The 14,250-nt window shown below is 62.4% G+C and overlaps 2 protein-coding genes across 4 annotated transcripts; one reads left to right on the forward strand and one right to left on the reverse strand.

Moving 5' to 3' along the window:
- Positions 1–2,059: 2,059 nt before the first annotated feature.
- On the reverse strand, positions 2,060–6,130 carry FNDC11 (fibronectin type III domain containing 11). 3 transcript variants are annotated; one of them, XM_069548888.1, is made up of 3 exons: positions 6,039–6,130; positions 5,675–5,723; positions 2,079–3,143 (listed from the first exon to the last, which is right to left on the reverse strand). In XM_069548888.1, the coding sequence occupies exon 3, from the start codon at positions 3,138–3,140 to the stop codon at positions 2,139–2,141; it is 1,002 nt and encodes a 333-aa protein (XP_069404989.1). In that variant the 5' UTR covers positions 3,141–3,143; positions 5,675–5,723; positions 6,039–6,130; the 3' UTR covers positions 2,079–2,138. The 3 variants fall into 3 exon arrangements, with proteins under 3 accessions (XP_069404988.1, XP_069404987.1, XP_069404989.1); XM_069548887.1 differs by lacking the exons at positions 5,675–5,723; positions 6,039–6,130 and adding an exon at positions 5,282–5,493 and having other exon boundaries at positions 2,060–3,143; XM_069548886.1 differs by lacking the exons at positions 5,675–5,723; positions 6,039–6,130 and adding an exon at positions 5,222–5,493 and having other exon boundaries at positions 2,060–3,143.
- On the forward strand, positions 5,940–13,761 carry SRMS (src-related kinase lacking C-terminal regulatory tyrosine and N-terminal myristylation sites). Its single transcript, XM_069548885.1, has 8 exons — positions 5,940–6,301; positions 8,764–8,885; positions 9,040–9,206; positions 10,020–10,161; positions 10,245–10,403; positions 10,827–11,008; positions 11,106–11,262; positions 11,498–13,761. Exons 1-8 carry the CDS (start codon positions 5,940–5,942, stop codon positions 11,689–11,691), a joined length of 1,485 nt encoding a protein of 494 aa, XP_069404986.1. The 3' UTR covers positions 11,692–13,761.
- Positions 13,762–14,250: the final 489 nt, after the last annotated feature.

Genomic DNA, 14,250 nt, shown 5'->3' on the forward strand with positions numbered 1-14,250 from the left:
CAGAGATTCGAGGCCCAGAGGCCAGGAGTGTGGTGGACATGAACCTCTGGTCTCAGGAGTGAGCCTCCCTGTGTGTCCAGGAAGGACATGAGCTCTGGCCATGAGGCCCCAACTGGAACCCCAGTCTCGGCAGACGGTGTGCAGGGGCTTTGGTCTCCAGTCTGCATGGTCAGGAGGGATGTGCAGCTGGATTGAGGCACAGCCCATCTGACAGGGTCCACGGGCATCAAGCCTGGCGTGGTAGGGCTCAGTCAATTGGGGCTGCAGCCCCTCCGGATCACTGAGGCATGGAGCCAAGCCCTCCTCAGCCTGGAATCAGGGAGGGCTTCCAGTAGGAAGAGGCATTGCATCCCCGAGGACCGCAGTTCCGTAGTCAGGCAACTGCTTGCAGAGGTGGTATCAGACAGGGTCATGGGCAGAGGGTGGACAGTAGGCCTCACCATGGTGAGGGCTGTGCTTTCACCCAGGCTCAGTTTGAAGCCTGGGGTTGTGAGTGCAGGGCAGCGAATGGATCTAGAGGAGAGAGAAGCTGGTGAGGCAGAAAGTCACAGGCACGAGGGGCGGGGCAGGCACAGACCTGTGCCCTGACCTCCAGGGTTGCAGTGGGAGGGTGCTGTGGATCACTTACAACCTGGCACCTGCACTGGCACCATGAGGAAGGTGCTAGGAGGGGCCATGGGAAGGAGGCATGGACCCTGGAAGGCCCCTAGATGTGCCAGGACTCAGAACCCATGCATTCCTCCCTTGGCGAGCTCTCACCCCAGTGTGCTGGGCTCTGGATCAGTATGACCAGCGTAAACCCCCATCTCTGGTCCCCTGGCTGGCCCCTGCTCCTCTCCCCTCTAGGCTTCTCGTCCCCATGCCCCACCCTCCACTGCTCTGGATCCCTGGAAGCCTTGGGGTGACTCCATCTGCAGGACACCCAGGAGGGAGTTCCCCTCCCCCTGACATAGCCGCATGATGCCACAGACCACGTGACAATCTAGCTGAACCCTTGGCTGGCACGTGGCAGCAAGCAGGCGCCTGGAGAGATCTGGGAGGGGAGCCCTAGGTGAAGACACCCCAACCCTGCAGAAGACACTGTCCATACCTGGGAAGGGAGGGTGGTGCTGGGCTCTCTTACCCAGTTGAGGTCCCCTCTCTCACCAAACTGCTTTTCAGTGGGGCAGGGGCTCTGTTTCTGACCCCCTTGCCCTGGCTACACCATATCCTTCCAGAGGCCTGAAGTCCTAGTGGCTGCTCTGGTGTGAACGGTGGGCGACAGAAGGCTGGTTGGCCATGTACTGGGGACGGCTCTGGGCCTTTTGCTGTGAACAGTCTTCTTCAGCCATAGCCAGGGTACACTATGCCGTCCCTCCTGGACCTGAGCAGGGCCAAGTTGCCAGAGCAGGTAGCCGCCGGCATCCTCCTCACCTTCCCGAAGTGGGTATGTGCACAGGCAGCAAGCAAGCTGCTGACCGAGCTGACCACTGGCAGGCAAGGGCAGACTCTCTCAGTTGCCCACTGGCCTGGATCTGGGCAGGGTACCCTGCCAGTCTCCCTTGTTAGGATCCTCATCCACCTAAGGATGGGGCTGCAGATGAACTTCAGCTTCTTTTGGGGAGAATACAATACTTTTCATTAAAAACAAAATAAAATGTGCTCTTGTTGGGCCCCCTGGCCTTGACAGGTGAGATAGTAATGGGGCCATGACTGCCTCCAATGAGGTTTGGGCAGGACTTGGGGGTATCCACCTGCCTTGGGAAACCCCAGCCTAGGAGGCAAGAAAGGTGGCCAGAGCCTGTTCCCAGGTCACATGGCTGCTCACTGTGATAGGAAGGAGCTGGGGGCACATGGGAGGGGCTGGGGCGGAGGTGCCAGAGCCTTGGAGCCGTTCTCACCGCTGATGGTGGCAGCCATGTGCCAGGCAAGCTGAGGCTTCTTGTTACAGGGGTCAGTGTCCTGCAAAGGCCAGCCTGGGGCTCCCCGCCGGAAAAGAGAGCAGGAGCTGGAGGGGGCGGGACTCATGGGTGGGCTGTGCTGAGTCAGGAAAAAACACTCATGTGGCTGCCACCACCTCTAAAACGTAAGTAAGTCTGTTTCTTTAATTGTGTATGTGTGTTTATACTCCTCTTTATTAGTGGATAAATACTAGAAAATCATCTCTCGGAAGGTGCGATCAGGGACGGGCCCAGCTTGCCCAGCCTACTGGGGGCGGGCCCTTCAGGGGTCCCTGGTCGGGTGTGCAGGGTGAGGCTGTCCCTCCAGGGCTCATACACCAGCGTGTAGCTCTCCGCCCTCTTGACAGTGAACTTGTAGGCACGGTTGGGCAACAGGTTTCGGATGTCAAAGGCGCAGGCGGCCACGGGGATAATGCCACACTGCATGCACTCCTGCTGTGTCCGTGGGTCCAGCAGCTTGTAGCGCAGCTCAAACTGCTCTGGCACAGCCTGCTGGATGGTGACAAACCAGCGCAGGCTGACCCAGTCCTGGTGGGCCACCGACTCCTTGCGGTCAAACATGACGGGCATCTTGGTGCTCAGCATGAGCCGGATGTGGGGAATCTTGGTGGCGCCAATGTCAGACACTAGGCGGTGCTTGACGTGTAGGCGCCCTGGCACCATCATGGCCAGGAAGCTGTCCATGACAGCCGACAGGTCCGCCAGGCGCTGCTCCACGAGCCCCCAGCCTGCCAGGAAGGGCCGAGGGTCTGGCGACTCGAGCAGGGCATCCAGCTCGGAGCGGCCATGGTCCAGCTGCTCCAGCAGGTCCCCAAGCAGCAGGAGCTGGATCTTGGTCTGGGCAGCGCCCACCTTCTTCATGCGCTGGAACTTCCATGGGTCAATGAGCTGGAACATGGTGGTGGGCAGCACCAGTGGGTTCTGGTCGCCCAGAGCCAGGTGCTTGGGGAGGATCTCAATGTAGTAGGAGCACTTCTTCAGGAGCTCCATGCGGGCATGGTGGCGCTTGAGCAAGTGGGGGCTCAGGTCTGAGGTCAGGAACTCTTGCAGAGTGTTGCGGCGCTCCACATAGGTTCGCCAAGCCTCGGGCTCCAGCAGCTGCCCATCCTCGGCCTCCTCTACCTCCTCCTGTTCCAGGAAGGACTGGGGACTGTCCAGCTTCATTTTGTCCAGGCCCAGGCCTGTCACCTGGAAGTTCATGGTCTAGGAGCAGGGGGCAGAGGGCAGGACGTGAACGGAATGCTCAGACTGGCCTCTGCCGCCCACCCGGGGCCCACTCAGGGCAGTGTTTGTGTGTGACTTCAGTCCCACTGGCCCCCATGCTGGGCTCTCTGGCCTCCGGGGGTGGGGGTGGGGGTGGGAGCGGGAGGAGGCTTGTGAGGAGGGCTCATCTCTCTGGACAGAGGCTGCTTGGAGGGCCAGGTGGGCAGGCGGAAGATCTGGATAAAAGTGGACATTGTAGGGCCGACACTCTACTGATGGTCTTTTGTGATGACACAGGGAAGGGCTGAGACAGGGGCACTGGGCCTGTGCTTTGGAAAATCCAGCCACTGCCTAGCTGTGTAGCCCCATCTGGAATGGGGTTTACACTGCTCCTCTGGAGCTGTCGACAGGATTCAGAGTGATCCTGTCTGAGCATCACCAGACCCCAGCTGGGGACCCCACTGTCCTGCAGACTGTCCACACCCCACTGCAGGTGCAGGGCAGAGGCCCAGGGCCAGCCCAGAAGGCAAGGTGGCCTCAGCTCTGAGGAGTAATCATGCCTGTTCCTCATTACGGAGCCTCCTGAGCCCATAAGAAAAGCCCCTGAACGGTGCCCCTGCTCACAGATGGGGTGCCTGAGCCCAGAACACTTGGTAGTTTGCTCTCAATCCAGGCTTTGAGCCCAGTGTAGACCCCAGAGTCTATCTCCTTCTGCACCCCTCCTCCACCTAGGTTCCCCTCTGTAGGAGGGTCCAGAGCGCCCCAGAGCTGGGCATAGCTGTGCTCCCAAGCCTGGCAGGTCCTGACCACAAGGCTGGGGCTCCTTGGAGAAAGGGGGTCAGCATTCCTGGCTGCTGCCCCAGGTCCCAGCCACCCCCAAGGACAGTGAGACAGACCCCGTGGTTTCACTGGGAGGTCTGAGGTTGTCCAGCACCCAGAAAGTTGGATGAGTTACAAACGGGAGCTGAGAGGCTGAGTGAGAGGCCCAAGGGGCAGAGTGAGGTTGGGACCCAAGTCGGTCTCCCTCCCCAGATGCCAGGACCTTCCTGGGACAGAGGCGGCAGACCCAACACTGGGCACAGCAGCACCAGTGTCTGGGCTGAGGTGCAACAGACCAGGACTAGGATTGCTGGCCTGCGTCCTTCAGTAGCCCAGTAGCCCAAGGTTGGGACAGATTCAAGCCGCCTCTGGAGGGAGCTTTAGCTCCAGGTAGGACTACAGGTCAGAGGTGCTTCCAGACGGCCCCAGTTTCTCCATGGAAAAAGCCAGGAGAGGTTGCTGTTAAACTCAGGAAAAGAAGCTGCCTGCCCTGGCCCGCTACCCAGACCTACACCCTCCTCCGCCTCCGGGACCCCCTACAGTCCCCTGGCCCTGGGCCCACTTCCCCTCAACCGACCCCCACCAGACCCCGCCTTCCCACCTCCGCCACACTCCCCTCGTCCTTCACCCCCCTAGCCCGCCTCCCGGCGCGCCCACTTGCCCTGCCTCCCGGAGCAGCGCTGCCTACTGTGCACGGAACCAGGGGCGCCTAGCCTCGCACCGCGGCTTCCCGCGGGTTGCCATGGGGACCGCGGGTCTTTGTGACGCTCTGCCCAGAGGGCGGGGTGGGCGGAGAGCCTATAGTGTGGGGATTGGGCCCCCTCGACTTGGGAAGATTGCCAGGGCGCGTTCCCCCGTCACGACCTGGAAGCCTCCTGCAGTCAAGGGAGGGCCCTTACCTCCACCCCCTTGTAGGTCAATGGTGGGTACCTTCCAGCATAGGATGTCTGTCTCTGAATTCCCCTCCCCTGGCAGAGCCTCCCTTTCCACGGTGCCCCTCCCCCACCCCTCCTAGTGACCTCACTCATGGGAAGAGGGTTTGCCGGGCTAAGCGCCCGTCACCGTGTTGGGGGTGGGGGGTGCGCTTAGTCTGTAAGTTGTATCTGTTATGTCGTTATTTAGGGGTCTGAGAAGCAAGAGTTGAATTATTTGGAAAGGGGATGCTGTCTCAAAGTTGAGGGAGAGGCGGGGAGCTGGAAAGTGGGGAAGGGAATGAAAAGCAGTGAGAGAAAGACCGTCCACCCGTGCGGCCCACTCACAGAGAGAATGTAGGGGACAGGGCAGTCTACCCTCCTCTTCTGGGTCAGGCAGGTCCTCACCTCTGCCATCTCTGACTTCATCCTTTTTTTAAAATTTCTCGTTCTCAGCTATTTTCTTAAAATTAAACTTTCAATTTTGAGATTCAGCAGCAAGAAATAACACAGAGATCCCAAGTATCCTCTGCCCGTTTCCCGAGGGGACCAGCTTGCAGAACTGTCCTACAAGATCACACCATGAGAGTGACCTTGACCGTCAAAATGCAGACTGCCCCTTCCCGACAGGGACCTCCCCAAGCTACACCATTCACAGCCCATGAGACCCCGCCCACCATGCCCCACCGAGACCCCGCCCACCATGGCCCCACCCTGAGGCCCCGCCCACCACGGCCCCACGTCGGGACCCCGCCCCATAGTCCCTCCCTGACGCTTGTCCCGGGACTGAGCCCGCCCCACCTTCACGAGACTTGGAGCAGTTGGGGACCAGTCCTGCCGGCGAGACAACCTAAAGGTCGAGGAGAGGAACGGCTGTCGTGTGGCCGGCGCTGGAGGGCCACCCAGCGCTGCTCTGAGCACCGCAGGGAGCTGGCGGGGGCCTCTGTAGCGTCTGTCCCCCCCAACCCCGCCCCAGCGCTCGCCGTCCCACCGCCCCTCCAGTGTCTCCCCGTCGGGGTCCCAGAGCTCCGCCACTGCGCCCCCTCCGCCCCCTGCAGAACCAGGCATGGAGACCTTCCTCAGGAAGAGGCTGGCCTTCTTGTCCTTTTTCTGGGACAAGATCTGGCCGGCCGGCGCACCGCGGTTCCCAGACCCCGAGGCTGACCTGGAGCTGGAGCCCGCCGCAGAGGAGCCCAGTACCGCGGAGCCTTGCAGCCCCCCGGCGCCCGCGCAGCTCTTCAGGGCGCTGTGCGACTTCACGGCGCAGCGCGCGGAGGAGCTGAGCGTCAGCCGCGGGGACAGGCTCCACGCCCTCAGGGAGGAGGGCGGCTGCATTCTGGCCCGCAAGCTCTCGGGCTGGCCCTGCACTGGCCTGGTGCCCATCACCTACGTGGCCAAGGTGGCTCCTGAGACGCTCTCAGACCAGCCGTGAGTACCACCTGCTCTAGGGAGTTAGTAATAAGTGCAGGGTAGTTTGAGGCCTGCACATCCAGCATCACTCCTCAGCCCCCGCCATCCAGAGGTTAGCAAGTTCCGCAGGTGTGGTGCCGGGATGGTGTACAAGACCGGCGCCTGATTCCGCTAGGAGAGGCACAGGCAGGGACTCTGGCAGGAGTGGTTAGGTGGGGCCGGGAGCCGGCTGGACGGTGTGTGCATACGGGACCCTCCACACCTGTCTGCTGGCACATGGGGATTCAGACCTGGTGTACAGCAGTGTTTGCTCAGTGGTCATTGCTTGGGGGCGGGGGGCTGAGGACTAGGATGCAGTGAGGTGGTGAGGACATGGGTGAGCAGAGAGGCCGTTCTTGTGCTGTGAGGGGTGAGATAGTGACCTCAGTGTGGAAGGGGTGATAAGCTGGGTCAGAGCTGTGCCTTTGTCCACCCCCTCACCTGTCCACATTCACCTGGCCTCCTCCCTCCTGCTCTGGGCCAGGCATGGGGCAGACATGGCCCTGGTCTTTGGGATTGCTCCCAAAGAGGCTCGTTTAGGGGGTGGGTACAGATGGGAGAGCCCACCCATTCCACTGAGTGCCTAAGGCCCCTAGGGCCAGGGCAGGCCACAGGTGGGGAGTGGCTGGCATGGACCCTTGGCTGTTTGCATGCCAGTTGTGTGGTCATGGCAGGGAGCAGAGGCTGGATACTCTCCCAGAAGGCTCCTCAGAGCAAACACTGCTGGACACCAGGTCTGAATCCCCGTGTGCCAGCAGGCAGGCGTGGTGGGTGCAGTATGCACACACCGTCCAGCCGGCTCGCGGCCCCACCTAACCACTCCTGCCAGAGTCCCTGCCCGTTCCTCTCCCTGACCTCTTGGCCCAGGCTCAGGGTCCACAGGACACAGTGTGTGCCGGTGCCGGGCAGGTCCCCACCATATGGCTATGGACAGAGTACACGGGCCTTTGACCCAAACCCCGGGCATGGCCCCTACCTGTCTTTCCTCTGAATGTCTTGGCCATTGTCATCCCTACCTTCTAGAAGGAGGGGGCACCTGGGGAACCCTTGGGGCAGAGGCACCTCTTCCCAGTCCTGGTGCCACAGAGGTGACATGCCGGCTGAGAAAGGCCAGAAACTGGCTGGTGAACAGGGCTAGCAAAGGGAGGGTGCCCAGACCGTGCCCTGACATGGGCCCCAGGTCCTGTACCCAGCTGGGTCTCTGCAGACCAGCAGCAGGTCTCATGTCACTCAGGCTACCTCCGGCATCCTGGGGACCCCTGGGGCACCCACTGTCTCCTGGAGATGTAGATCTGGGAGAAAGCCTGAGTCACAGGAAGGTGCCTTCGGAGGGGACTCCAGCCCCACCCCAAGCCATTCTGATGGGAAGGGGGCCCACAGTCCCTCCAGGCGGAGGACAGACTGGGTCAGCAGCTCCTGGAGGTGGGCAGGGTCCAGGGGAGGGGAAGGGCTGCTTGGAGGACTAGCTAATGACTGTTTGTCTGGGCTGCAGATGAAAGGGCTGCCACACTTGCTGTGTCATTACCCTTGGACACCTGGCTGCCTGTCCCCTGGGCCAGCCAGGCAGGAGGAGATCCCTCAACTTTACAAGATGCTAGGATATCCCAGGCTTATCTCGCCTATTGCTCCGCAACCAGGGCCTAGAGTCCAAGAACATATCAGAAGTCTGGGTGTACATGGGGGTTCAGCCCTGCCCCCCAGGCCCTGATGTGGGTACAGGGGCGGGGGAGATGGAAGCACTGCTGACCTGGGACTGTCCTCTATAGCCCCTCCCCGCATAAGAGTCTCTCCTGGGTAGAGGGTTCCCGAGGCAGGGGCTGGCTGCAGGGGTCCCTCAGTGGATGGAGCCCGCAGATGCCTGGGGCTGGGCCTCCTGGTTCCAAATCAGTGTGTCTCCGGCTTGCCATCCACCCAGGGCCTGTCTGGGGGAACCACGTCCACAGGTCCCTGACCCTTCCCCAGATGTCCACTGATTTTACCTCCTAACAAACCTCTGCCCCTCCCACCATCACCCTACCCCACCCTGTCCTGCCTCATCCTCAGCTCAGCCCCACTGCTCACTCTGGCCATGTTGTTTGCTGGCCCCCTCCCCATAGAGCCCCAGAGTGGGCTCCGATGTCTATCTGTGCCAGGGTAGGCCTGTCTCTGCCCTTGTTCTTCCAGGCCCCATTCTCACCCCAGGTTCCAGCAGCAGCCCCTCCCAGGTTGTCTATCTGGTCCTTTCTTTGGGTGCCCCCACCTTGTGCCCAGTCCCCAAGGACTCCAGAGACTGGGCCCTGGGGCTGGGGCATGTGCAGACCCCGGACTGGGTCCCCAGTACCAGGCACCAGGTTCCTCTCTTTACCTCCTGCATGGAGTGGGCATCTGGGGCCTGACCCATGGGAATCATGGGTGTCTCAGGGCTGAGCCAGTATGGGGACTGCTGTGTCCGCCCTTTGCAGCTGGTACTTCAGTGGCATCAGCCGAACCCAGGCCCAGCAGCTGCTGCTGTCCCCCCCAAATGCGCCAGGGGCCTTCCTCGTCCGGCCCAGTGAGAGCAGCCGTGGGGACTTCTCACTGTCAGGTACCAGGGTGCCCTTGACCTTGGGGTGGTGGCTTCCCCAGGCAGTGCCAGCCCCCAGCCCACTTTGGGGCCAATGGTATGGGTGGCCTGGTTGAGATGGTGGGAGGGTCAGGGCTGCAGCCAAGATGGGGTCTCCATCTCTGCGCCCTCCCAGTCCGGTCCCAGACCAAAGTCTGCCACTACCGCATCTCCACGGCGGTCGACGGCAGCCTCTACCTGCAGAAGGACCAGCTCTTCCCCAGTCTGGATGAGCTGCTGGCATATTACAAGGCCAACTGGAAGCTGATCCAGAGCCCACTGCTGCAGCCCTGCGCACCCCAGGTGGGCCCATCCCTTCCTCTGTGCATGCCCCAGGTGGGCCCGTCCCCCTCCTGCCCTGCCCGCCCCAGCTGCGCCTGTCCCCCTCTGCCCTGCCCACCCCAGGTGGGCCCATCCCCACCCCTTCCGCCAGGCTGCCCCTCGCCAGGCCCGTGACACTCCTCAGCATGTGTCCGGCTGGCTTAGCCCAACCCTGGGTGAAGCTCCTGTGACTCCTCTGCACTCTGCCTGCGACCCTGCCCTGGTCGCAGGGCAGGGTCTGCTCTCACAGGTTCATCCCTATGGGATTCTCTTCTCTGAGCAGGGAGGGGAATGAGGCCTGTGAGATGCCCTCCCTCCCTGCCCAGCTCTGCCATGGAGCAACCAGGAGGGTGGGGGGGGGAGGCAAGTTGGGGAAGGCGTCCAGGGATGGCACCCACAGCCGCCCCAGGCCAGCGTGGAGGCCGTGGGAAGAGATGCCTGTCGGGACGGCCACACCTGTGCTGGAGCCATGGTATCTGTGATGGTCCCAGTCAAGCAGTCCTGCCAGGGGCCGAGCAGCCATCTGGTTCTTCTGGTCCCTTAATGACAGCCTGGATGGGACAGTAATGAGTGTGGATGGATGCCTGCACCGGCAAAGGTGCCACTTAGGTCCGGAAGCAATTAGGGTCAGGCCTCCAGAGGTCAGCACCTAGGCCCCTGGCCCTGAGCAGGGTCGGAGGCAAGTGTGTGCTGGGGCACAGGGGCAGAGAGCTGGAGGCCCAGGGCCCCAGGAGAAGCCGTGCACTCTGCCCAAGGAGCCACAGGCAGAGGACCTGAGTGCTCCCACCCCTGCAGAAGTCCCTTGAGCAGGACGAGTGGGAGCGGCCCCACTCGGAGTTCACCCTGCGGAGGAAGCTGGGCGAAGGCTACTTCGGGGAGGTGTGGGAAGGCCTGTGGCTGGGCTCCATGCCCGTGGCAGTCAAGGTCATCAGACCAGGTGGGTGGGACCCCAGAGCCCAGGGTGGTAGCAGTGGGTGGTGGTGGTTATGGCAGATCCTGGAATGCTGCCCTGTCCCACAGGCGACGTGAAGCTCGCCGACCTGGCCCAGGAGATCCAAACGCTCAAGAGCCTGCGGCATGAGCGCCTCATCCGGCTTCATGCGGTGTGCTCGGCGGGTGAGCCCGTGTACATCGTCACAGAGCTCATGTGCAAGGGCAGCCTGCAGGCCTTCCTGGGCAGTGAGTGTCACAGTGGGGATGGGGATGCCCTCACCCTTCCTGATGGTCCTCCAGGCCTTTTTATTGAATGCCGATTGTTAAGGCCCATATGGCCGGGGTTGGTTCTGGACATGAGTGAGGCTGGGCGGGGTCTGGACACTGCAGTTCCAGGTGGGGCCCCTCTGGGTCACTAATCCTACACTAGGTCACTAGTTCTGGCATGGACCCCATCAGACCCTGGGTGCAGCCCTCCCCCACTTTGGTCTGTTTCTATTTCTGGTTGGGAACCAGGGTCAGGCTGACACAGAACCACAACACCAGTGTCCCCCTCCGGCCTTGGCAGGCAGTGCTGTCCTCAACCTGACTTAGAGCTGGGGACCCCAAAGTGCGGAGGGCAGTGACTAGGGCAGACGCCTGCCGCCTGACTGTCGGCCCTGCCTGCAGGCCCCGAAGGCCAGGCCCTGAGCCCACCCTTCCTGCTGACCTTTGCCTGTCAGGTGGCCGAGGGCATGAGCTACCTGGAGGAGCAGCGCATCGTGCATAGGGACCTGGCTGCCAGGAACGTGCTCGTGGGTGATGACCTGGCCTGCAAGGTGGCTGACTTTGGCTTGGCCCGGCTGCTCAAGGTCAGCGTGGGCTCCGGCCATGGGCTGCTGGGCGACTCAGGGGCTAGGGGGGAGGCTGCCTCTCCACCCATTGCGCCACTGGTCTCCCCTTGCCCAGGATGACGTCTACTCCCTGCGCAGCGGCTCCAAGATCCCCGTCAAGTGGACGGCTCCTGAGGCAGCCAGCTATTGCGTGTACTCGCCCAAGTCTGATGTCTGGTCCTTTGGGGTACTGCTCTACGAGGTCTTCACATATGGCCGGTGTCCCTACGAAGGTGGGTCTCCTGGCAGCACAAGGCAGGAGGCAAGGGTAGTCCAAGGAAGGAAGCATGGGAGCCAGCTTGGAGGAGGAGTCACCCCCTGCCCGGGGATTGCTGAGCCTGGAAGGGGTACCAAGCCTGGAGGCTGCCTGCTTGGCAGGGTCTGCCCAGGGCTGGAGGTGGGCTCCAGGGTGACTCCCAGGCCAAGGGAAGAAGCACCTGCCCAGCCTCTCTTCCTGCCTCTCCCCAGGGATGAGCAACCACGAGACTCTACAGCAGATCTCACGGGGGTACCGGCTCCCGCGCCCGGCCGCCTGCCCGGCTGAGGTCTACGCGCTCATGCTGGGGTGCTGGAGGCGCTGCCCGGAAGAGCGGCCAGACTTCATCACACTGCGGGAGAAGCTGGGCACCACGAGCAGGCGCCACCGCCCCACCCTCACATGACCCGGGCTCCTGCCCAGGGACCCCTCTCACAGGACAGTGTTTGCCAGCAATACCTGCTGCCCAGAACTGGTGCCAGCCCACAGAGCCTCTGGCTGTGGGCCTCACACCCTGACACGTGCTGACACACAAAGCTTGTGCACACGAGGCAGACACACGCGGACACCCGCTCAGACAGGAGAGGGACCGGCGTCCTCCACCAGGGTGACTAGTATTCCCCAGAGAGGGAGGGTCTCAGCAGAGAAGCCCAGACAGAGCCCACATTCGCCCTGACCTCAGGGAGACACTGGGCAGAGAGGCCTCCTGCCCGTGCCTGCCTCATCGAGCCCCCTCCCACAGTCAGGAGCCTCGATGGGTTGCTGTGGCCTTCTTGCAGCTGCCAGTGCTAGGGCTTTGGCAGGCCCAGGGCGCTGGCCCCACTTGGCACACAGACTGGCATAGCTGCTCCCTCTTGTGGGCCACCTGGGCCTGACGGCTCAGCCCACCATCTGGTGGATCGTGCCCGAGGAAGAACTGGACCTCACGTGCCCACCTCCACCCCAGGGCATCTTGGCATCCACATCCGGGGATTCAGAGGCAGCACACCCCCTGGGCTGTGAGCAGGAACAGGATGGTGGGGGAGGCTGCAGAGGCCAGCTAAAGAGCCTTTCCCATGCCCCTGGGGCTGGAGCAGAGAGAGAGGGAGGGAGGGAGTTGTCAGACCACAGGAAGCTCAGACTGGTGACTAGGTGACTGCGTGACGCTCTGGGTGGTTCTCTGTGGGTGGGGCAAAGGTCAGGGAGGCATCATGCCTCAGAGCTGGGGTCCTGGGTGCTGGCTGACTGTGCAGGGTTGGGGTGGGGCAGACACTGATGCTCTGGCGTCTGGGCACCTGGTGACCACTGGCCCTCCTGTGACAGGAAGCAGCCAGTTTCCAGGTGCAACTGCTGCCCTGGGGCTGATCTCAAGCACGGCTTCGTCACAGGACGTGCGCTGTTGGCTTCACCTCACCCTGCCGGCTCCAGTCCCATGAAATGGACATGGACAGGGATTGGGCAGGTGGGGTCCACCCTAAGGGTTCCCGACTGTCATCCTGGGAGCCCCAGGCTGGCAGCTGTGCTCCAGAGGCCTGTGGGACAGAAGGGGCAGAGGCATCATGGGAAGCTGGGACCCTAGGGTGCAGATAAGTGACCCTCCCGCCCCAGGGGCTGCTCAGATGCTCAGAGAAACAGTCTGTGCAGGGTTAGAGAAACTGGGGCAGGAGACTTCCCAGAGGGGAGGGGAGGGGGCCCTGGAGGGTGAGGGATCCCTTGAGTGGAGAGGGGAAGTGAGAACAGGCCACTTCAGGGCCCCAATCACTTTGGTTGTGGGTCAGAGCCTGAGACATGGTCCCCAGCATCACCATCCTCAACCAGGCAGATGGGGGAGGGGGCAAGAGGGTTTGGCCCGAGGCTTTTGGGACACCAGGCAGCTGGGCCTCAGCTCTGCCCTGGCATTCAGCCCCTGACCCCTCTCTACCCTCTCCTGGGAGAGCTGGGGTGCCCGAGGGTGAGGGCTGGGCTCCTCTGGCTCAGGTGGTTCCCAGACCAAGAAGCCTGTGGGGCTCGGGCTCCAGCCGTGTTGAAGGACTCACCTTCTTCGTTTCCTGGGGTGTGTGGGAACTGGGGCTGGCAGGCATCCTGGGCAGGGAGGAGCATGCTGGGTGGGGTGACAGGAGAGGCAGGTGTGCGTGGGGGTCACCGGCGTTTCCCAGGGGCATGTCATCAGCACAAGCTAAACAGGTTTGATGCTGATGCCCTAGTGAGGGCCCAGGCCTCAGCCTCAGATCCCTCCCATTTGCTGGTGTGATGGGCAGAACCGGAGGCCCTCTGGACAGAGCTCAGGGGCGGGGCCCAAGGGCAAGGGGGTCAGAGAGTTCTGGCCAACGGTGAGGGGGTAGGTGTGCAGGGGTGGGGGCTTCAGAACTTCTCACCGCCCAGCCATCTGTCCGTCCCCTCTGGGTCCTCCTTGGTCAGAACCAAGCAGGCTTGTTCTTGATCTCAGAGAGGCGGATGGTGCCTAGTCTCTTCTCAATAAAAGGGAAAACGCCCACAAGCAGGATTGAGTGTGTGAGTCCCTGCTCATTGTCCTCACAGCCCTCCCATCGGGCAGAGTCCCTGGCACCCCAGCCTCTGGCCGGGGAGGAGGTGCCTGGGCCTCGGGGGAGCTCTTCCGGGGGCAGGCAGAGAAGCAGCCCTGGGCTTCTGGTGGGGACGCTGCTGGGAACTGGCCATCCTGGGATCCAGGCTCAGCCACAACAGTCCGGGGGGTTTGGGGGAGGGCGTGCCTTGTCCCGCCCCTCCAGCTCCAAGTCCCACACCTCCTGCCTGATCAGTGACTCCCCTCTCCCCTCTCCTGGCGCTTAGGTCTGGCCACGTGGCCAGTGGCACCTGTGACCACTTGGTGGGCAGCTTTCTCGGCAGGTGTTAACTGGTCAGTTAGTGCCCAGACTGACCTGGCCCAGGGGGTGGCCCTCAGGGTGGAGCCTAGGGTGCCTGAGAAGGCCCGAGCGGGGCTGTCCCTGGTGGCATAGGTGTGGCTGGC

Source organism: Ovis canadensis, chromosome 13, assembly GCF_042477335.2.
Source record: "Ovis canadensis isolate MfBH-ARS-UI-01 breed Bighorn chromosome 13, ARS-UI_OviCan_v2, whole genome shotgun sequence".
Lineage (NCBI taxonomy): Eukaryota > Metazoa > Chordata > Mammalia > Artiodactyla > Bovidae > Ovis > Ovis canadensis.